This window comes from Oncorhynchus keta, chromosome 1 (assembly GCF_023373465.1).
Source record: "Oncorhynchus keta strain PuntledgeMale-10-30-2019 chromosome 1, Oket_V2, whole genome shotgun sequence".
In the NCBI taxonomy this organism is placed as follows: domain Eukaryota; kingdom Metazoa; phylum Chordata; class Actinopteri; order Salmoniformes; family Salmonidae; genus Oncorhynchus; species Oncorhynchus keta.
In genome coordinates, this window is record NC_068421.1 from 35294020 (window position 1) to 35317058 (window position 23039).

The 23039-nt window shown below is 42.2% G+C and overlaps 3 protein-coding genes across 3 annotated transcripts in view; 1 reads left to right on the forward strand and 2 right to left on the reverse strand.

Moving 5' to 3' along the window:
- The window catches only part of snx19b (sorting nexin 19b), a 38702-nt gene extending 30967 nt beyond the window's left edge, over positions 1 to 7735 (reverse strand). Inside the window, exons 1-5 of the mRNA XM_035759868.1 lie at positions 7518 to 7735; positions 5364 to 7079; positions 4953 to 5091; positions 4732 to 4832; positions 2657 to 2776 (exon numbers count right to left, since the gene is read on the reverse strand). Of these exons, the coding sequence (XP_035615761.1) occupies positions 2657 to 2776; positions 4732 to 4832; positions 4953 to 5091; positions 5364 to 7049 (2046 nt within the window). The 5' untranslated portion in view covers positions 7050 to 7079; positions 7518 to 7735. The remainder of the gene's footprint in view (positions 1 to 2656; positions 2777 to 4731; positions 4833 to 4952; positions 5092 to 5363; positions 7080 to 7517) is intronic.
- An 8972-nt stretch (positions 7736 to 16707) lies between these two features.
- Positions 16708 to 21605, forward strand: LOC118373662 (L-amino-acid oxidase-like). The gene is made up of 7 exons (XM_035759864.2): positions 16708 to 17989; positions 19012 to 19226; positions 19415 to 19527; positions 19739 to 19940; positions 20083 to 20151; positions 20262 to 20398; positions 20503 to 21605. The coding sequence occupies exons 1-7, from the start codon at positions 17959 to 17961 to the stop codon at positions 21263 to 21265; spliced, it is 1530 nt and encodes a 509-aa protein (XP_035615757.1). The 5' UTR covers positions 16708 to 17958; the 3' UTR covers positions 21266 to 21605.
- A 182-nt stretch (positions 21606 to 21787) lies between these two features.
- Positions 21788 to 22569, reverse strand: LOC118373663 (mitochondrial import inner membrane translocase subunit Tim8 A-like). Its single transcript, XM_035759865.2, has 2 exons — positions 22342 to 22569; positions 21788 to 22105 (listed from the first exon to the last, which is right to left on the reverse strand). The coding sequence occupies exons 1-2, from the start codon at positions 22438 to 22440 to the stop codon at positions 21935 to 21937; spliced, it is 270 nt and encodes an 89-aa protein (XP_035615758.1). The 5' UTR covers positions 22441 to 22569; the 3' UTR covers positions 21788 to 21934.
- Between the last annotated feature and the right edge of the window lie 470 nt (positions 22570 to 23039).

Here is a 23039-nt window from a genome sequence, read left to right on the forward strand (position 1 = left end):
ACTGCCATCAACATCTACCTTATGGGACAGCTTAAAAACAATGCTGCCCCATCCACAGCTCAATCCAAAATGCCTTCTGGCCTACTTACGTGACATATGGTGGCAGTGGTGGGATGGCGTACCGCAAATCAGTGAATTCCAACAAGAGAGGTAAAGGAATGCGTACAGGATTGCGTTCTCAGCAACAGCATCAACTGTCAGAAAAGGTACCTGAAGTTGAACCGGGGTGGAATACCATGGAATCGTCTGGTGAAGAAGAGGTCAAGTATGAGAAACTAGGAGCCCGACCGCGGGGCCAAAGACAACCAGAACTGGGTGAGCTGCTGACTGAAGGAGCAGTTGGGGGACCAGAACCACACCCAACCATGGTAACCCTTTTTCAGCAACTTTTCACCTGCCTTGAGAGGAGGGACGAAGACCTCAAGCAGGAGTTACGTGGCCTACGCCAATCTATCCTCACAGCTCCCCACCAGGCGGAACTCGTCAGTGAGAGCCCAAGATTGGGTCTTCCAACACCAGGACGACAAAGGCTCGACGCAGCAGGGACTTCAACTCCACAGCAGGCACCCCAAGCAGTAATGAGGCCAGCACCAGGAGACCAGTCCAGCAGTGTTAACGTCCATCTTCCAGCATTCCTGAGGAAGGAGCCAAAGATGCCCTCATACCAGCAGGGGGAGGACATTGAAAACTACCTGCTGAGGTTTGAGCGCATGGCTAAGACGTGGCAGTGGCCTGAGGTAGAGTGGGCCTGCAGGCTTGTCCCATTGCTCACGGGCAAGGCCTTAGAGGCTTACACAGCAATGGATGAGGGGCTGTCCAATGTCTACAAGGGCTTGAAGGAAGCGCTGCTGGTGAAGTTTGACATCTCACCGGAAACCTACCGTCAACGCTTCAGAGCTGCATCAACGCCATCGGGTGAGTCGCCGACAGAGACGTACCACCGCCTCAAGGGTCTCTACCGACGATGGGTTCGACCGGGGAGAAGACACAGGACGAAATCGGGAGGTCATCATCCTCGAGCAACTTCTACAAGTTCTACCACACGACATTCGAACCTGGGTCCGAGAGCACGAGCCCAAGGACGGGCTTATGGCGGCCAAGCTTGCACTGCAGTATCTTAATGCACGTAAAGGGGGCCCACCACAACCTGCAGCACCCGCTCCAAGGAGTCTCAGAGACACAAGGGACATCAGAAACGCCAGAGATGGTGGAGGTAACTCTGAGGGTTATGTGTCTGGGAGGAGGTAAGGGATCATGCAGTTCGCTCTGATGGGAGGGGTCTGACCTGTTTTTACTGCCGGCAGCAGGGGCACAAAGCTTCAATGTGTCCGCTACGTAAATCCAAGCTCTCAGGTTACTGTTATGTACCCAGAGAGGGGATGGTGTTCAGAATAGACAGACTCGGGAAGGGTCATGCTTGGTACCTGTAAAAGTGAATGGTAAAAGTCTTACTGCAATGATTGACACCGGCAGTTCCCTGTCATTGATCAGAAAAGGTTATTTTGGATTGAGCTGTGGATGGGGCAGCATTGTTTTTAAGCTGTCCCATAAGGAAGACGTTGATGGCAGTACTGTTGTTTTTTGTTCCGAATTCACTTGTAAATAAACACCTTTGCACAGAAGAACTTTTGCGGTTCCGCCATCTTTTATTTTGATAGAGGTTAGGTTATCCAGTTTAGCCTTCTGGCCTACTCTACGTGACACTATGTATTTACTGTATTTGGACAGTGAAACAAAAACGTTTCATTTGGCTCTATATTCCAGCATTTTGGATTTGAGATCCAATGTATTATATGAAGCGACAGTGCATAATGTCACCTTTTATCTGAGGGTATTTTCATACATATGTGTTTAACCGTTTAGAAATGAACACACTTTATGTATTTAGTCCCCCTATTATAGTGTATTAAATTGAGTAAAAGATTTAGTATTTTTGTCCCATATACCTAACTCGCAATGACTATATTAAACTTGTGACTCCACAGACTTAGTTTGTTTTGGTTATGTTTCAGAATATTTTGTGCCCAATAGAAATGAATGGTAAATCATGTATTCAAATCAAATCAAATCAAATTTGATTTATATAGCCCTTCGTACATCAGCTGATATCTCAAAGTGCTGTACAGAAACCCAGCCTAAAACCCCAAACAGCAAGCAATGCAGGTGTAGAAGCACGGTGGCTAGGAAAAACTCCCTAGAAAGGCCAAAACCTAGGAAGAAACCTAGAGAGGAACCAGGCTATGTGGGGTGGCCAGTCCTCTTCTGGCTGTGCCGGGTGGAGATTATAACAGAACATGGCCAAGATGTTCAAATGTTCATAAATGACCAGCATGGTCGAATAATATGCGTAATCACGTAATATTGTGTCATTATGGAGTGACTTTTACTGTAAATAAAATGATATGATGTTTCTGAGCACTTCTACACTGTTGTGGATGCTACTGTGATTACGCATAATCGAGAATGGAACGTGAATATTGAAAAAATATTCTAACTTCTCACCATTATCATTTACAGGGGAGGTAAAATGTTTGGGAGTGCGATATTGATGCCTCTTAAGTTCCTCACTCTCCGCATTGAGGTTTTCTGTACAGCATCTCCTTGTTTCTAATGCATACAGGCCTAGTTAATTAAAGTGATTATCAATAACACATACCTTGTCTATGTGTGATACGATGAACGGCTTCTTGACAAAGGCAATTCTTGCATCTGTATTAAGAGCAAGGAACTCCTGCATTTCTTCACTGTTGGCAGTTTCGGGTATAGCACAAAGTTGCTGAAAAATAGGGGAGATTAGTGTTAGTTTTCAAGTAACAATAAAATAACATTTTATTTGTCACATTCTTCGTAAACAACAGGTGTAGGTAGACTAACAGTGAAATGCTTGCTTTCTGTTAGTCTACACCTGTTGTTTAAGAAGCACGTGATTAATAAAATAGTATTTGATTTTGTAATGTCATGAACATTATGTTAATTCGTCCAAATAAATTTCACTCAGATCTACAGTTGAAGTCTGAAGTTTACATACACTTAGGTTGGAGTCATTAAAACTTGTTTTTTAACCACTCCGCAAATTTCTTGTTAACAATCTATAGTTTTGGCAAGTCGGTTAGGACATCTACTTTGTGCATGACACAAGTAATTTTCCAACAACTGTTTACAGACAGATTATATCACTTATAATTCACTTAATCACAATTCCAGTGGGTCAGAAGTTTACATACACTAAGTTGACTGTGCCTTTAAACAGAAAATGATGTCATGGCTTTTGAAGCTTCTAATAGGCTAATTGACATAATTTGAGTCAATTGGAGGTGGACCTGTGGATGTATTTCAAGGCCTACTTTAAAACTCAGTGCCTCTTTGCTTGGCATCCTGGGGAAATCTAAAGAAATCAGCCAAGACCTCAGAAAATAAATGTGTACCTCCACAAGTCTGGTTCATCATTGGGAGCAATTTCCAAACGCCTGAAGGTAACACGTTCATCTGTACAAACAATAGTATGCAAGTATAAACACCATGGGACCACGCAGCCATCATACCGCTCAGGAAGGAGACACATTCTGTCTCCTAGAGATGAACGTACTTTGGTGCAAAAAGTGCAAATCAATCCCAGAACAACAGCAAAGAACCTTGTGAAGATGCGGGAGGAAACAGGTACAAAAGTATCTATAGCCACAGTAAAACGAGTCCTATTTCAACATAACCTGAAAGGCCGCTCAGCAAGGAAGAAGCCACTGCTCCAAAACCGCCATAAAAAAGCCAAACTTCGGTTTGCAACTGAACATGGGGACAAAGATTGTACTTCTTGGATAAATGTCCTCTGGTCTGATGAAATAAAAATAGAACTGTTTGGCCATAATGACCATCGTTATGTTTGGGGGAAAAAGGGGGAGGCTTGCAAGCCGAAGAACACCATCCCAACCGTGAAGCACGGGGGTGGCAGCATCATGTTGTGGGGGTGCTTTGCTGCAGGAGGGACTGGTGCACTTCACAAAAAAGTGAGGATGAAAAATTATGTGGATATATTGAAGAAACATCTCAAGACATCAGTCAGGAAGTTAAAGCTTGGTCGCAAATGGGTCTTCCAAATGGACAATGTCCCCAAGCATACTTTCAAAGTTGTGGCAAAATGGCTTAATAACAACAAAGTCAAGGTATTGGAGTGGCCATCACAAAGCCCTGACCTCAATCCCATAGAAAACTTGTGGGCTGAACTGAAAAAGTGTGTGCGAGCAAGGAGGCCTAAAAACCTGACTCAGTTACACCAGCTCTGTCAGGAGGAATGGGCCAAAATTCATCCAACTTATTGTGGGAAGCTTGTGCAAGGCTACCCGAAACACTTGACCCAAGTTAAACAATTTAAAGGCAATTCTATCAAATACTAATTGAGTGTATGTAAACTTCTGACCCACTGGGAATGTGATGAAAGAAGTAAAAGCTGAAATAAATCATTCTCTCTACTATTATTCTGACATTTCACATTCTAAAATAAAGTGGTGATCCTAACTGACCTAAGACAGGGAATCTTTACTAGGATTAAATGTCAGGAATTGTGAAAAACTGAGTTTACATATATTTGGCTAAGGTGTATGTAAACTTCGGACTTCAACTGTATATGGCAATGAGAAATATTACATTAAAGTGTATAATACATGCAGTTTACAAAGTACAAAACTAACAAAAACATATTGTTTTAATTCCCAAGGCTTGAGTTAAGATGTTACCAACCTTGAGGAAAGTCTCGAGCAGCCCTTTCCTGGCCTCAACTTTGTCACTGTCCATGTTACCAAACGGCAAGTCTGGAAATATTTTCTTTGGTCCTTTCACATCTAAACCATGTTAGTGAGATCAGTTAGAAGCTGTAAGAAAAACACCCAGTCTAGTTCCACATGACACATGGAACTAAAACGCCTGAAAACGCCTGTCATTGTTCAGATAACAATACTCACTTTTGATGAGTTTTCGCAAGTCTGATTTCTCCTCCAAGCGGGTCTGTAGGTTGAGAAACTCACTATATCGCCGGTTGACCGTGTGATAGGCAACTGGCTGGATAGACCCTGGGATATTAGAGTCCATTGCTGTTTCATACTGAAAGACATGTGTTTTAGCACAAAACAAACTAGATTAATATAGACAAAAATAACCCCGAAACTTCCCTTTCCACTACTTTTCTTTCCTCTACTCTGTGTTCTGGCCTTAAAACCAACACACCTCATCAATGATCAGAATAAGTTGTTTTAGCAGCGTATATGAAGACACATATGTAACCTATCATATTCAAACCACCAACAAGTAATGTTCTCCATACTGTTCTCCAAACATTAAACAACAAACAAATTCACCTTGCAATAATAACTCACCTTGACCGTGTAGAGAGTGTACGGGTGCGAGCCGGTGCCACGGTGCTCCTTGGCCGTGATGGTCCCGGGGATTCGAAGGTTCTGGATGATGATGGGGCCTTCGGGGCTGCTGAGGGGCTCGAAGCTGAAGGAGGGCAGGGGAGCCATGGGGGAGGAGGTCTGCAGAGGGCCACTCACCGACGCCGTCAGCCCGTTGGAGTGGCAGCCCACCGCCAGGTCTACGCTCAGCAGCTCTCTCTCTGGGCTAGTGCCGCTGTCCCTCATCTCCAGGTCCTGGAGGCTGCTGAAACTCGAGGGAACGTCCTCGGTCGTGGTGCACAACACGTTAGCGAAGGCTTCGGGGTGATCCTGTTGTTCAGAGACCAGGACTTTGGGGGAGGAAGTGACCTCGGCTAGACCAGGGTAAACCCGGAGGTCATCTTCCAGATCCATGACGCTGCTGATGTCAGTGGGCGTGGCACACTCTCGAAACCGGTCCGACAGCGCTTCCTCTGCACCAATCAGAACCAGGGACTCCATTGAGCTCCTCTTGAAATCTGTCAGAGGAGAGTCCAGGTCTGAGTCGGTCTCTTGGTAGAACGGGTTGGATTTGACTGGTCTCAGGTAGTCCATTGGGCAGATACCAATGTACTGTCTAGCCTGTCGAGGCTCTTCTTCCTCTATATTATTCTGAGGGCAGTACAATTCTGCCGAGTCGATGATATCGTAAGCAGCCAACTCGGGTGTGGCAGCCTCTGTGTCGTTAGGTGTTTCTGATAGGATCCTTAAGGGTAAAGAGCAAGGGACCTGAACGTCTTGCTGGGGCTGATCCTGCTCTAAGACAGTGAGATGTGGCAGTGATGGTGTTTTTGGTGGTTCTGAGGCTTTGGGGGCTTGCATACTTGACTTGGTGAAAATGGAAACAATTAACAGGTTCAGCCAGTCTGGATCCGATAGTTTCGTAATGAAGGGGAGAAGGACATTGCACGTGATGAGCTCTCCGACCACAAACCTTCCCGTTCGGGTTTCCAGGTGAGGCAGTGGGACAAGGACATGCAGCAGCAGGTCAACAATAGCCCTGGCGTAGTTCACCTCCATGGCCGAGCTCTTCACAGCAGGGTGAGGTGTGCAGACCCGGGAGTATGCTTTCCAGAGGCTGTTCTCTCCATCCGGTTGCCTCTTCAGCTCGGCCATGACTTCTTTGGCTCTCAGGTAGCTCTGAAGGTGTCCGCCACACAGGTCCAAAACCCTCTGGGTCAGGACCTTCCTGTCCACTCTTCTTGACCGATTCTTCAGCTCCATCGCCATGGAGTACATGGCACTTTGCACCTCGACCTCAAAGTGCCGCTCCGAGGACACTATGCAGTACCAGGAGGACACAAAGTCTCTGATTATCTTGCGCACGGTGGTCTGTATCTCGTGGTCTAGCTGCCGCTCACTCTCAGGCAAAGGAGGGACCCTTTCCAATGTGATGAACCGCTCTAGGTGAACAACTCTGTTGGAGTCCAGGACAGCCTGAGATCCCAGCCAGCCTCCCATGACCACCAGGAGGCTGGTGAAGACACACAGCAGCCATACATTCACCAGTAAATGGAAGAGAATCAGCCATGTCAGAAGAGCTCCAAAGCCCAGTAGGCTCCTCTGACCCAGTAGCTCCGCCATGGTCCACTGATTTGGGCCAACAGTCTCGGACTGAGTGTGAGACATGGCTCTTCATATGACTTTTATATTCAGTGTCTACAAAAAATAAATAACATAAGTAACGTTAGATTCATTTTACATTATCTACCTGGCAACACAGACATAGCTAGTGAATTTATTATCTGTGATAAACTAAATTTCTTCTCTGAAACCTACAGGAAGAATTGGTATTATTGCCTGGTTAGCTGAGTAGCTCTGGCTAGTAGCAGCCAGTGGAGTGGACCTAGCTAACGTTAGCTTGTTGCCATGTAAAAGTGACAATCCACATAGCTAGCTTCATCTAACGATTTTGTAATGACACATTGACTTTACAATTAACTGATGATATATTATTGATATGATGAGATGTCTGGTTATTCATGGTGGGGGTGGGAAGCTACTGTTAGTTTGCTAGCCGGGTCGTCTTTCCTTTCGTTAGCTTGCTACAGTAACGTTAGCTAGCTAGCCAAGCTAAATTACCCTTGCTAAATTTACCTTCGTCAAATGTACCCCTAGCTTGATGTTCCGGAAAGTACGACAAATAAAATGATACAAGCAGTCATGGCAACTGTATCACTTGCAAGAAGCTGGCAACGTCTTGTTTTCTTTTTTTGACAGCTCCATCAGTTTGTTTACTTCCCGTATGTCTTGACCAGGGTTGCCAGGTCTACAAAATTCTAGTCAATGACGTCTCAAAACTGATGCAAATTTTTCTCTCAACAGCAAGAGAGTTGCCACATTAATCCAATAAAACCATTTTCCATAACGCTATGGAGCGAATGCGACGCGACGTTATTTGTAACTACGTAGGCTAAAATGCAAAGGTCGGTTTTCCATCCAAATAAGAATTATTCCGAGCTTAAATATACAGTACCAGTCAAAAGTTTGAACAAGCCTTCTCATTCAAGGGTTTTTCTTCATTTGTACTATTTTCATTGTAGAATAGTATTGAAAACATCAACAATATGAAATAACACATATGGAATCATGTAGTAACCAAAAAGGTGTCAAATCCAAATATATGTCATATTTGAGATTCTTCAAAGTAGCCACCCTTTGTCTTGATGACAGCGTTGCACACTCTTGTTATTCTCTCAGCCAGCTTCATGAGGAATGCTTTTCCAACAGTCTTTAAGGAGTTCCCACAAATGCTAAGCACTTGTTGGCTGCTTTTCCTTCACTCTGAGGTCCAACTCATCCCAAACCATCTCAATTGGGTTAAGGTCGACCCCCTTTAAGGGATCCTTGAAGAACCTGTTGACCTTGGGGTTAATTTTTTAACTAAACCCCCACATAACAATAGAACAATAATTTAGTTGTCAGTGTTCTTCATGATTTTAGTGGCAAATCAGAATAAAAAATCAAAATAATGAGGTAAACTCCCAGCAGAGCCCCAAGTCCAATTGGTATATCCTCTTCCGTGTTGATGTAAATGTGCTGATGTTCTCCGTATCCATAGCCAGAATGATTATGCAGTGCATGGTGTTCTAACTGGTTTCCTGTTATATCATCAGAGGTGTAGGGAGGGGCTGAAGTCTGTCAATCCAAAAAGTAGTAATTATACAGATGTTTAACAAAACATGCACACGACAGTATTCATACCTTGGTTTTTGTGGTAAATGTGGGATGAAAAAAACTGTTTTGATAATGGTTTTCATACACATACCTTGTCCATAATGTAGAGGCCTATGTGATTTTCATTGAAGAGGTAAGGGAGGAGGACGGCATGTGATCTGCATAACATACCAATACCAATTGATATACCTGTGTATGCTTCCTCATCTGTATACCTGCAGACACAAACACAAAAGTGAGCAATTCAGTCATCGGCACCCAATACAGCTAGCCTTCAACATATTCTTATAGCATACATATTCTTACCTCTTTGTTGATTGATATCCATACAATTGTGTCCATTTTCTATTGTATAAAGATTTACACAAATGTGAAAAGATAGATGGTATTATCACAAAACAATATAAATTTAGATAATATAAGGGTTAACCCTTACCTTAAATTGAGGAGATCTTTACATTTTTCATTTAAATGCCTGGACCTGCACCCCCTTCAAATTCAAATCCAAATCTTTCAGTTGGGCAGTTAGGTTCCTGCCAGAACCCCCACCAACTAAGGAGGTTAATCGATGAACCCCACCTCCTATGGGGTTCTTGGAAGAACCTTTTTAGGGCAATTTTCAGTGCCAAGAACCCTACGGTTCTTTGAAGGACTTTGAGGATCTTACAAGAACCCTTGTTGAACACCTCATGTTTAGAGTGTAGTATAGTTCTTAATTTATTTAGAATGGTATCATGTTGGGGGTTAAGACAATGGGATGATTCTGTAGTCTGGAAAGCACATTTTCAGAATGTGTCACACTTTACCAATACCCACACTATGAAAAAGGTCCGGGCTGATGGAAACATGAAATGCCGGTACAATTTTCTAAATGCTGACAGACTATTTGTTATTACAACATGGTGTGATATTTTTGTGTCGGTAAAATGAATTATGCAAGAAATGTCGGTGGAAACACCGTTATGCGCCACTATTGACATAATAACCCTCATATCGAAGTAAACGTGGAGTCAGTCACACGTTATGTAGTCCTCCCACTATGACAACGGAAAACATGCAGTTTATTGGGCTACAGATTAAATACATTATGATGAGCTTCACAGGGTGGTGAATGTGCAAGTAATGTGCAAGGTGATGAGCTTGATGCTCCTTTGCAATTAATATCGAGGGTCTTATTCTGGTGACATGATGGTCGATGCTTGACTGCCTTTTAATCGTATAATGTAGGTAGTCTACTCGCACTGTATGTGAGAGCTGTTGGCTAGAGCACATGTGCCAAGACAACGCAGCAGTTTTGTGACAAAACCATCAGTAGAGTTGAAAATGCGATGGAAACCCATTTAACTTGTATTTTTCATTTGGTACATGAGAATTTTAGGGACAAGTTAATTTTATGTGCACTACGTCACCATCACGCACAACCTTTTATCCGCATAAAGTCCGTTTGATTAACACATCTCTCTCTATTGGGAAAATGCGCATATTATTGTATGGAGATTTGAGTATATTCGCATGTAAATCTGTAAGGAAACCTTTCTACTGTCAGCTTTTTTTCATGTTTAGGCTACACAACACCGTCCCTGAGCGTGCATTCACATTCTCTCAGGATGCTAAAAGAAAGAAATCATACTTCTCTACTCCTGTTCCCGAGACAAAATTTACATTTGGTGTATACTTTTATTGCAAATAACACTTAATTCTGTAGAAGTTCATATTGGAAGAGGCTACATGTGAGGCCTACAGTCAGTGTCCAGACTTCAGTCACTATTCCAACGATTTGGCCTAGCTGTTCCCATCTGAACTTCAAAGGTGCGCAAACCAGGGTGTCATATATTGTGATTGGCTAGTCTTTTACTGGTAAGGCGCCTGATTATTATATTTTCGACCTAGACTCCAGGATCCGCTAACCACATCGTATGTTAAAGCAATCTGACAGTCGATGACGTGGCACGCAGCCATTGGTTGATACATGCAGCGTCTGAACAGGGGAACGCAACCAAATTCTTTAGTCATAATGATAAATTAAATGCATTTTATCTGCGACTGCCACAACTGGTCATAGCTGCATCTGAATAAACATGATTGATGTCACTGCTTGGTCAGGTCACTATATGAAAATGTTATTGTCTTGTCAGATATCCAAGATGATTCGATAATAATACTTTATTTAAAAACAGTCAACGAAACAGTCATAATTACATTTACATTTACATTTAAGTCATTTAGCAGACGCTCTTATCCAGAGCGACTTACAAATTGGTGCATTCACCTTATGACATCCAGTGGAACAGCCACTTTACAATAGTGCATCTAAATCTTTTAAGGGGGGTGAGAAGAATTACTTTATCCTATCCTAGGTATTCCTTAAAGAGGTGGGGTTTCAGGTGTCTCCGGAAGGTGGTGATTGACTCCGCTGTCCTGGCGTCGTGGGGGAGTTTGTTTTCATCAAGGATCTCGCTGTACTTTGCTCCGTTCATCTTTCCCTCGATCCTGACTAGTCTCCCATTCCCTGCTGCTGAAAAACATCCACACAGCATAATGTGCCACCACCATGCTTCACCGTAGGGATGGTGCCAGGTTTCCTCCAGACGTGACACTTAGCATTCAGACCAAACAGTTCAATCTTGGTTTCATCAGACCAGAGAATCTTGTTTCTCATGGTCTGAGAGTCCTTTAGGTACCTTTTGGCAAATTCCAAGTGGCCTGTCATGTGCCTTTACTGAAGAGTGGCTTCCGTCTGCCACTCAATCATAAAGTCCTGATTGGTGGAGTGCTGCAGAGATTGGTGTCCTTCTGAAGGTGTTCCCATCTCCACAGAGGAACAATGGAGCTCTGTCAGAGTGACCATCGGGTTCTTGGTCACCTTCTCCCCGATTGCTGTTTGGCCGGGCGGCCAGCTCTAAGAAGTCTTGGTGGTTCCAAACTTCTTCCATTCCATTCCATTTAAGAAGGCCACTGCATTCTTGGGGATATTCAAAATGCTATAGACATTTTTGGTACCCTTCCCCAGATCTGTGCCGAGACACAATCCTGTCTCAGAGCTCTACGGACAATTCCTTTGACCTCATGGCTTGGTTTTTGCTCTGACATGCACTGTCAACTGTGAGACCTTATATTGACAGGTGTGTGCCAATCAATTGAATTTACCACAGATGGACTCCAATCAATTTGTCGAAACATCTCAAGGATGATCAATGGAAACAGGGTGTAATACTTATTTAAATAAGGTATTTATTTATTTTATTTTAATTCTAAAAACGGAGTTAAATTAATTAAACTGATATTCCACGTGTTTGGGTTAGGTATAGAGAGGCAATTGAGTGTGCATGGTAGGCTACACTGTTAAAGTAGCCTGGGCCCTGTAGCATTGGGATGACATTGTTTACATGACATTATCTATTCTATTGCTATACTAATGTCCTTTAGCAATGTTCAGTTGTTCAGGGGCTGCACGGATTACCTGAGAAAATATGCCACACAGGAAATCAATGTGGCACAATGAAGTGTGGAAAATGTCTATGAACTCAAATGCTAAGCTGTCGACTATACCCACAGCCAGTAAAAAGCCATCCAGGCAAATGTCAAGGTTTGAATCATGAATCAGTCAAGGCAGGTTTTTGCTCATTGTTCAAATAACCACATGGTGACTTATTACAGTATGTGAAGAATGTGAGCAATATTGTTGTGTAACTTTCAGCTACCCACAACAATGAGGTCCTTTAAAAATATTTCAATGAAGCCATCTGTTTGAGCCAATCAGTTGTGTTGTGACAAGGTAGGGGTGGTATAAAGAAGATAGTCCTATTTGGTAAAAGACCAAGATCATATTATGGCAAGAACAGTTTAAAAAAGAAAAGCAAAACAACAGTCCATCATTACTTTAAGAGATGAAGGTCAGTCAATACGGAAAATTTCAAGAACTTTGCAAGTTTCATCAAGCATCTATGATGAAACTGGCTATCATGAGGACCACCACAGGAAGACCCAGATTTACCTCTGCTGCAGAGGATAAATTCATTAGAGTTAACTGCACCTCAGATTTGCAGGCCAAATAAATGCTTTGCTGATTAACAGACACATCTCAACATCAATTGTTCAGAGGAGACTGTGTGAATCAGGCTTTCATGGTCAAATTGCTGCAAAGGAACCACTACTAAAGGACACCAATAATAAGAAGAGACTTGCTTAGGCCAAGAAACATGAGCAATGGACATTAGACCGGTGGAAATCTGTCCTTTGGTCTGAGATTAGGTTTTCAACCTCTGTGTCTTTGTAAGATGCACAGTAGGTGAACGGATGATCTCCGTATGTGTGGTTGCCACCGTGAAGCATTGGGGATCATTGGGGACTCTGATTGGGGATCATACTTAGGCAGCCTTTTTCCACATGTTTGTTGTGGGATCTTGTTTGTGTATAGTTGCCTTGAGCACTGCATAGCTTCACGTTCGTGCATTGCCGGTTCACGTAATAAAGATGATGAACCCAAACCATGCTGCATTTTGGTCCGATTCTTACAACAACGTTCGTGACTCAGCCTTAAACCCCAAACAGCAAGCAATGCTGATGTAGAAACACAGTGGCTAGGAAAAACTCCCTAGAAAGGCAGGAACCTAGGGAGAAACCGAGAGAGGAACCAGGCTCTGAGAGGTGGCCAGTCCTCTTCTGGCTGTGCCGGGTGGAGATTATAACAGTACATGGCCAAGAAGTTCAAACGTTCATAGATGACCAGCAGGGTCAAATAATAATAATCACAGTGATTGTATAGGGTGCAACAGGTCAGCATCTCAGGAGTAAATGTCAGTTGGCTTTTCATAGCCGATCATTCAGTGTTAGAGACAGCAGGTGCGGTAGAGAGAGAGAGAGTCTAAAACAGCAGGTCTGGGACAAGGTAGCACGTCCGGTGAACAGGTCAGGGTTCCATGGCCGCAGGCAGAACAGTTGAAACTGGAGCAGCATCAGGTGGACTGGGGTGGACTGAGGACAGCAGGTGGACTGGGGACATCAAAGAGTCATTAGGCCAGGTAGTCCTGAGGCATGGTCCTAGGGCTCGGGTCCTCCGAGAGAAGAGAGAAAAGAGAGAAAGAAAGAAAGAGTTAGTGTGAGCATACTTAAATTCACACAGGGCACCGGATAAGACAGGAGAAATACTCCAGATAGAGCAGACTGATCCTAGCCCCCCGACACATAAACTACTGCAGCATAAATACTGGAGGCTGAGACAGGAGGGGTCGGGAGACACCATGACCCCATCCGACGATACCCCCGGACAGGGCCAACCAGGCAGGATATAACACCACCCACTTTGCCAAAGCACAGCCCCCACACCACTAGTGGGATATCTTCAAACCACCAACTTACTACTCTGAGACAAGGCCGAGTATAGAACACGAAGATCTCCCCCACAGCACCCGAGGGGGGCGCCAACCCGGACAGGAAGATCACGTCAGTGACTCAACCCACTCAAGAGTCGCACCCCTCCTAGGGACGGCATGGAAGAGCACCAGTAAGCCAGTGACTCAGCCCCCATAATAGAGTTAGAGGCAGAAAATCTCAGTGGAGAGGGGAACCAGCCAGGCAGAGACAGCTCCAGTGCCGTTCACCTTCACACCCCTGGGCCAGACTACACTCAATCATAGGACCTACTGAAGAGATGAGTCTTCAATAAAGACTTAAAGGTCGAGACCGAGTCTGCATCTCTCACATTGATAGGCAGACCATTCCATAAAAATTGAGCCTTATAAGAGAAAGCCCTGCCTCCAGCTGTTCTACTTCTAGGAACAATAAAGATGCCTGCGTCTTGTAACGTGTAGGACAAACCATCCACAGTAAAAAAAACTGATACCTTTCCGACAGATAAGATCTAAACTAGGCCAGAACTTGTCTGTGTAGACCAATTTGGGTTTCCAATCTCTCCAAAAGAATGTGGTGATCGATGGTATCAAAAGCAGCACTAAGGTCTAGGAGCACAAGGGCAGATGCAGAGCCTTGGTCTGACGCCATTAAAAGGTCATTTACCACCTCCACGAGTGCAATCTCAGTGCTATGATGGGGTCTCAAATCAGACTGAAGCATTTTGTATACATTGTTTGTCTTCAGGAAGGCAATGAGTTGCTATGCAACAGCTTTTTTCCCAAAATAATTGAGAGGAATGGGAGATTCGATATAGGCAAATAGTTTTTAAAAATATTTTCTGGGTTTGTCAAGAGAGGCTTTACTATTCACACTTTTAGTGAGTTTGATACACATCCGGTGGATAGCGATGCATTAATTATGTTCAACATAGGAGGGCACAGGAAGCAGCTCTTTCAGTAGTTTAGTTGGAATAATTCAGTAGTTTAGTTTAGTTGGAATGCAGCTTGAAGGTTTAGAGGCCATTATTATTTTCATCAATGTGTCAAGAGATATAGTATTAAAAAACTTGAGTGTGTCCCTTGATCCGAGGTCCTGGCAGAGTTGTGCAGGCTCAGGACAACTGAGCTTTGGAGAAATATGCAGATTTAAAGAGGAGTCCGTAATTTGCTTTCTAATGATGATGATATTTTCGTCAAAGAAGTTCATGAATTTATCACTGCTGAAGTGAAAGCCATCCTCTCTTGGGGAATGCTCTCTTAGCTTTGCGACAGTATCAAAAATAAATGTTGGATTGTTTTATTCTCCTCAATTAAGTTGGAAAAATAGGATGATCGAGCAGCAGTGAGGGCTCTTCGATATTGAACGGTACTTCCAGTTAGGTGTAGCGACATTTCAGTTCCAATTTTCTGGAATCTTGCTTCAGGTATTCAGGTATTTTCTGTATACCAGGGAGCTAGTTTCTTATGACAAATGTTTTTGGTTTTTAGTAGTGCGACTGCATCTAAGGTATTATGCAAGGTTAAATTTAGTTCCTCAGTTATCCAATTTTTGTCCCCTGACATCCCTGGGACTCTGGAAGGACATCTAGGAATCTTTGGGTTGTCCGAGAATTTATAGCACAGCTTTTGAAGATCCTTGGTTGGGGTCTGAGCAGACTATTTGTTGCGATTGCAAACATAATAAAATGGTGGTCCGATAGTCCAGGATTATGAGGATTATGAAGATCCACAATATTTATTCCACGGGACAAAACTAGGTCCAGAGTATGACGGTGGCAGTGAGTAGGTCTGGAGACATGTTGGACAAAACCCCCCACTGAGTCGATGATGGAGGAGGTCTTTATTCCAGTGAGATTGCTCGAGCAAACACTGCCACGTTTAGTTTTGCCCAACCTAGATCAAGGCACAGACATGGTCTCAATGGGGATAGCTGAGCTGACTACACTGACTGTGCTAACAGCCTGCTGCCTGGCCTGCACCCTATCTCATTGTGGATCTAGAGTAGTTAGTGCCCTGTAAGGGCTATTTGACCAAGGAAAGTGATGGAGTGCTGCATCAGATGACCTGGCCTGCACAATCACCCGACCTCAACCCAATTGAGATGGTTTGGGATGAGTTGGACCGCAGAGTGAAGGAAAAGCAGCCAACAAGTGCTCAGCATATGTGGGAACTCCTTCAAGACCGTTGATAAAGCATTCCTCTTGAAGCTAGTTGAGATAATTCCAAGAGTGTGCAAAGCTGCCATCAAGGCAATGGGTGGCTACTTTGAAGAATATACAATATATTTTGATTTGTTTAACACTTTTTTGGTTACTACATGATTCCATATGTGTTATTTCATAGTTGTGATGTCTTCACTATTATTCTACAATGTAGAAAATAGTAAAAATAAATAAAAACATTTGAATGAGTAGGTGTGTCCAAACTTTAAAAGCATAAGACAAATTTCAGTAGGACCTTGTGTGCAATTAACCAATAAGTGATATTAATACGTTTGAGAGTGGTTATAGTTCTCCAGGCCCAGTGCTCAGCTTTTTACTAACACAGAGGCAGTGTGTCCACTTTGTTATTGTTTCAATTAAGGATTCTAGCTTTAAACAGGCTCAAATGCCAATCTGTCTACAACACCCAATAGAATAAAATCCAAGTGAATGGCAAAGTTTTATGTGAATGGCAAAGTTTATGTGCATCCCAAATGACACCCTTTTCCCTTTGCAGTACACTACTTTTGACCAAGACTCATAGGGCAATGTGGGGAATAGGGTGCCATTGGGACGCACTTAATGGAGTCAAGGGAGTGCAAAACATTTGGGGAGATATATTTCCATCTTGATTTTTTTTTCTGTTCATCATGACCATTTTTGTTATAAAGAGTAATATATTTAAAAAAAAAACTAGCAATCAAGATATTATGCATGGTGAAAGGTGCATTGTGGAGCACATTCATTGCATTATCACAGTTAATGTGTTGCTGACTGTTTACATCACATCATTTAAAAGGCTTATCAAGTCCTTCTTGATATGTATCCAATTCTCAATTTACGTAAATAAAGGAATTAAAATGATGCAACCCTTTTGAAACGTTCGCGTTTGCTTTCGATTGCACTCTTCCTGCACTATAAAAGAAGACAGGCTTATCAATTGACATCACACAGTAAGGTGAGTAGACGTTCCGATTTATTTAACCTAACCTTCAATGTATGTATCCAATAACTCACTATAGAATCTTATCTTCGAATCTTAAAATATAATTTCTCTATCTCAGGTTAGGTAAGGCAAGGTGGACTTCAGGAGACACTAAAATGCACTATAAAACGTATATTATGTTGGTGGGAAGGGGGAAATGAGGTATGCTGGTGAATAGTAAACCTCCCTAATCTAATTTGTTCAGTGTGGTTGAATCTCGAGCCGGTGTGGGAAAATATTCCTTTCCGACCTCAGAAGCCCAAATAGGTCCCTCATTAAAATACGTTGGGTGCAATTTCACACATACCATGTGTGATTTCCAGTCTAGTCATTCATGGTAAGACGCCAACTTGTAAGAATCCTAGAAAAGATTTAGGTGAAGGAAAATAGCTAAGCTACATAGCTCAGAGATATTTGTTTCATTCATGCATATTGCTTTTGAGAAGTTACCATTGATGAAGGTGAGTAGTTTCCCATGAATGTAGCCTACCTGTATCTCAGTTTAAGGGTGTAGGTCTAATGAGTTATACATACATGAATAGGTGTTTAAATGTAAGTCGTTATGCATGATTCGCAAATTAATGTTCTTAATTTAATTCGCAACGAAAACAAATGTGTAACTAGATTTTGCTGGGTTTTGGGGAGGGGGGACTTTCAATGTTATATAACATTCATAATATTAATTTAATTTAGTAAAACAAAGTCAATCACATTATCTAGGCTACAGTACTCGCCTCCACGTTTTGCTTTAGGTTTCTATTTCTCCGGTGGGCGTCAGCATCACTAGAAAAGGGAAGGCAAGGACTCTGGGCTTAGGAGTCAAGATGATACCCTATGTGGCGTTGTGCAAATATTGTAAGTATTTTCCTTTTTCTTCATCTGACTTTAGCTTAGTTATATAATGACAAATTGACTTGTGATCAAAGTTTATAGCCTATATTTTTGTTTATTTGAAGAATTTGTAAAAATGCATTGTGTCAGGGAGTCCAGAAATACATTGGGACTACTGTCAGTGGTGGAAAAAGTGCTCAATTGTCATACTTGAGTAAAAGTAAAGATACCTTATTAGAAAAGGACTCAAATAAAAGTGAAAGTCACCCAGTAAAATACTACTTGAGTAAAAGTCTGAAAGTATTTGGTTTTAAATATACTTAATTATTAAAAGTAAAAGTAAAAAATAATTTAAAATAACTTGTGTTAATCAGACCAGACGGCACTATTTTTTTTTTTTTTTTTTTAATGCACGGATAGCCAGGGGCACACTCAGACATAATTTACAAACAAAGCATTTGTGTTTAGTGAGTCACGCCAGATCAGATGTAGTGGGGATGACCAGAGATTTTGGGTGAATTGGACAATTTTCCTGTCCTGCTAAGCATTCAAGATGTAACGAGTACTTTTGGGTGTCAGGGAAAATGTATGGAGTAGAAAGCACATTATTTTCTTTAGGAATGTAGTGGAGTAAAAATAAAAGTTGTCAAAAAATATAAATAGTAAAAGTATAGTACAGATACCAAAAAAACGACTTAAGTAGTACTTGACTACTTCTACTTAACTTAAGTACTTTACACCACTGCTTATGGGGAATTTCAAATACAATAAATTATTTTTGGAAAACCTTTTGTTGAATTCCAACAACTTATTGGGAAGTAGAAAAGGGGATGTTGTTCAGGAACATTCTAAAAGTCATTCTAAATCTAGTTTTGTGATTTTGGGGTGAAAACAAGAATAGCCCCACAGACTGCATGCCATTCATGTATATTGCATATACTTTAAAAACATATATCCCTCTGTAGCCCTTTTTAAAAATACATTTGACATGTTTCTTATATTTGAAGCCTGTAGGCCTATTAAACAATTACTTATTTATTTTCCAGTTCCTGTCGCTATAGTTGTGGTCATAGTTTTCAGTGTCAATGGATACATTGAAGATCCTCTTTTTGACTGCCTGCAAGATTCAGACTATGCCGAACTCCATGAAATTGTGAACAGAGGTCTTCCCTTCACAAAGACACCTCATCGTATTGCCATCGTCGGTGGTGGTATTGCTGGACTGACTGCAGCAAAGCTTCTGGAGGACGCAGGGCACAAGGTACGGTATATTTCAGAACATTTACTGTTTCAATGTCAACACAATGAATAACATTGACATATGCTAATTTACGTGTGATTGACATACTCAGAAATTAATTTAGTGTCAGTATTGTAATTATCTGGTTATGACTAATAATACGCCTACAGTGTAAAAGGGGGAAACTGATATATTTCTTTGGGGACAAGGTGACTTTAATAGAGGCAAGTGGTCGAATTGGAGGACGGGTGGAGACCTACAGAAATAGAAGAGAGGGATGGTATGCAGAACTGGGTGCTATGAGGATCCCTAGCTTTCACAAGTGAGTTAGGCCTATTGTCCTACCACATGAAATAGGTAGCGATCTTTTAACCCCTCTCTTCATATGTTATTGTTGAAAAGAGGTCAAGCTTCCTCTCAAATGAATCATGATCTGATACAGGTGCATGTCCTATAGATTTGCATAAGAATGATAGCAGGTGTTTACTTTAACCATCAAAACAAAGTTAACTATGGCATTTTTCATTCAACAGAATTCTTTTATCATTTGCATTAAAAATGGGCCTTGGACTGAACCCATTTATCCAGGATGACATCAACACATATTACTATGTGAACGGGTTGCTACAGAAAACATATACGGTTAAAGAGAACCCAGACGTGCTGAACTATCCCTTGACTGACAAGGAAAGGGGAAAATCGGCTGGTCAGCTCTTCGACTTGGCCCTGTGGAAGGTGTGTGCAAAGGGGGCTCCAAACACAGCATTAGACTCCTGTGGTGGAACACTGTGTAATGTTAAATGTTATTTTATATACAGGTACAGTGTGTCACATAACACAGTTATAACAAATATGTTTTACAAATTATTTGTTGTAGATAAGGGATGATATCAAGACAGCTGGCTGCGAGGCCATGTTGAGAAAATATGACTCGTACTCAGTCAAGGTAAGAAAACACTTGGTTGCTTATTGGTAACCATCAGACAAGATGCAGGATTATTGTTATAGGCTAAATTGACTTATTCAGCCATTTTAATAAGTGTTGATTTCTGATAGGAGTATCTAGTGAAGGAGGGGAACCTGAGTCGTGGTGCCATGCGCATGATTGGAGATATCCTGAATGAGAACAGCCTCTTCTACGCATCACTTACTGAGATGCTGTATATTCAGTCAGATATTAACGACAACACTGTGTAAGAACAGCATTATGCACATATAACCAAATTAGACACCCCGCTTTACATCTAGTGTTTGTTAAGTAGTGTATTAAAGTAGTGGAATGTTCTCTGTTTTTCAGCTATTACGAGATCACTGATGGGTTTGACCATTTACCAAGGGCATTTTACCAGGCCCTCAATAGTACAATTCTTCTCAACTCCAAGGTCCGACTCATCAGTCAAACCAGCAGCAACGTAACCGTATCCTACCAGGACTGGCGCAATCCATCCTCCCTGACCAACCTTACAGTAGACTATGCCCTGGTGACAGCTACAGCAAAGGCTACCCTCTTCATGGATTTCCAACCCCCGCTGTCACCCCAGAAGATGGAGGCCCTGCGGTCCGTGCACTACGCCAGCTCCACCAAGGTGGTCCTCAGCTTCAGTGAGAGATTCTGGGAAAAGGAGGGCATCAAAGGGGGGAAGAGCATCACAGATCTCCCCTCTCGTTTCATCTACTACCCTAGCCACAGCTTCCCAGGCACGGCTGGGGGGGCTCTCCTGGCATCCTACACCTGCTCCGATGACTCCACTCTGTTCCAGGGGGTCAGCGAGGATGAACTGAAGGCCTTGGTGCTGGATGACCTGGTAAAGATCCATGGGGAGGCTATACGACCTCTCTGCACTGGAGGATTGGTGAAGAAGTGGGGGCTGGATCCCTTCAGCCTGGGGGCTTTTGCCATTTACACACCTTACCAGCAGACGGACTACGCCTCGGACCTGTTCAGGAATGAGAGCAGAGTCCACTTTGCTGGGGAGCATACGGCCCTACCTCACGCTTGGATCGAGACTGCCATGAAATCTGCACTAAGGGCAGCCAGGAACATCAGTAACCTGGCATGATAGACATCTGGGGCCTGGGGACATCGATTGTATTTTGATTAGCTTGAGAAGCCATGATTAAAGGATGAATGTTGACAAACTAAATGATGAAATTAAATGGCCAAACCAAAAACAAGACATTTTTGTAAGGTTTTTTTAGAACTGTCTGATGATGCATTCGCTAGTATACATGTGTTCTGCTTTACTCAATATGAATGGCACAACATGATGAGATGAGTGTGGATGAAATGAAACAGAACTGAACATGTTTACTGGCCTATTTACAAGTAAAAATTCAGGGCATATTGTTTATACCTTTACCCCTTTCTAACCTGTATTCTTTTTGTGTGTACTGTTTTAAACTGGCAATTTTGTTACACAAACTAAAGTATTGTAGGAAAGAAAACTATGTCAAATGATGATGTCACACATATGTTGCATAGATGTAATGAGCAGCATGGTGTAGTTATTGGGCCTACTTTTTAAAAATGTTATTTTAATAAAGCCGTATTGTAACCAAAAACTTTGTGATTCTATATCATGTCCAATTTAGGCCTACCTCTTTAATAATTGTACTGTGGCATATCAGCATTAGGCAATGGTGTTAGGGGTTCGAGACATAAAGAAAAACATAATGCACAGTTCTTTTACAAAACAAAACAGAGTCTATTTCCCATAGTCTAGCTCCCATCAATGGGCACCCTTCTGCACCATCTGCGTGAACCGGTTGGTTATAGACAAGGTAGTGTCAATGAAGCGGTCAACACAGTTCACGAGGCAAGTCTCTGTCCGTGAATCCAGTTTTGAACTCGGGCTCCCCTCCATGCACTTGTCCCAGCAGACATCTGTGAAGTTATGCACCTTCAAAAGAAGCAATGAATCAGCTAACGTTAAGTCAATTTCCGTATGGAGGTCTCAAAACAGAAATATATGATTTCGTAATCAACTCGCAATTTGGTTTGTCCATTCTGAGAACACGTTTGATGGTGTAGTAAAATAACAAATGCAGGACACAGTTCAAAATACAGTTAATGTAGCTAGCGTTAGCTAGCTAACTCCGTAGCATAACTGCTGCTGTGTGTAGCTAAACTACCTACCTGAGCCTGAAACTGCGCTTTCTGTTGTTCAATTGCGATCATCCTTTGGAGCTCTGAAGCATCAGCCTTTTCTGACGAATTTAAATCAAAGCCGTCCATTGCAGTAACAGGGATTTGTTACAGTCGGGTTAATTCAACCAGTAGAGCGGAGAATGACCTCTGTAGGCTCGTGCGTTTTTTGCTCAGTGATTTGTTGTAGTTTGCTCCGTTACCAAGATAGTTGACTAACACACGAGTGACATGACTCTCCAATAATTTCAATGTTCAGCCTTTTATTTAAGTAAGGCCAACCCATTTTTTTTAAAGCCGCGATATGTAACTTTTTAGGCGACTTGACCAAATTCACATATAATTGTGAGTTAAAGATCTGTCATTCTCGTTGAAATCAATTCTAAGAAACCGGCAGATCTGTTCTGTGTGCGATATTTCTATGCTTCCCCTTCTAATGTTTTGTTTTGGCATCTTTTACTTTTATTTTTGTATACCAGTTTTAAATAGCTGAAAATACAATATATTTCACAACGGTTTAGATGATAGTATACTTCTACACTATACTTGTGTAACAGTATAATTTTAAACCGTCCATCCGTTACACTTGCTTGTTTTGTCACAAACTGAAATGAGGCAAACAATTCAATTGTTTTAGGAAATGGCGGAGTGGTTTCTGCATATTGCACCATTAAAACAATCTAATGGAT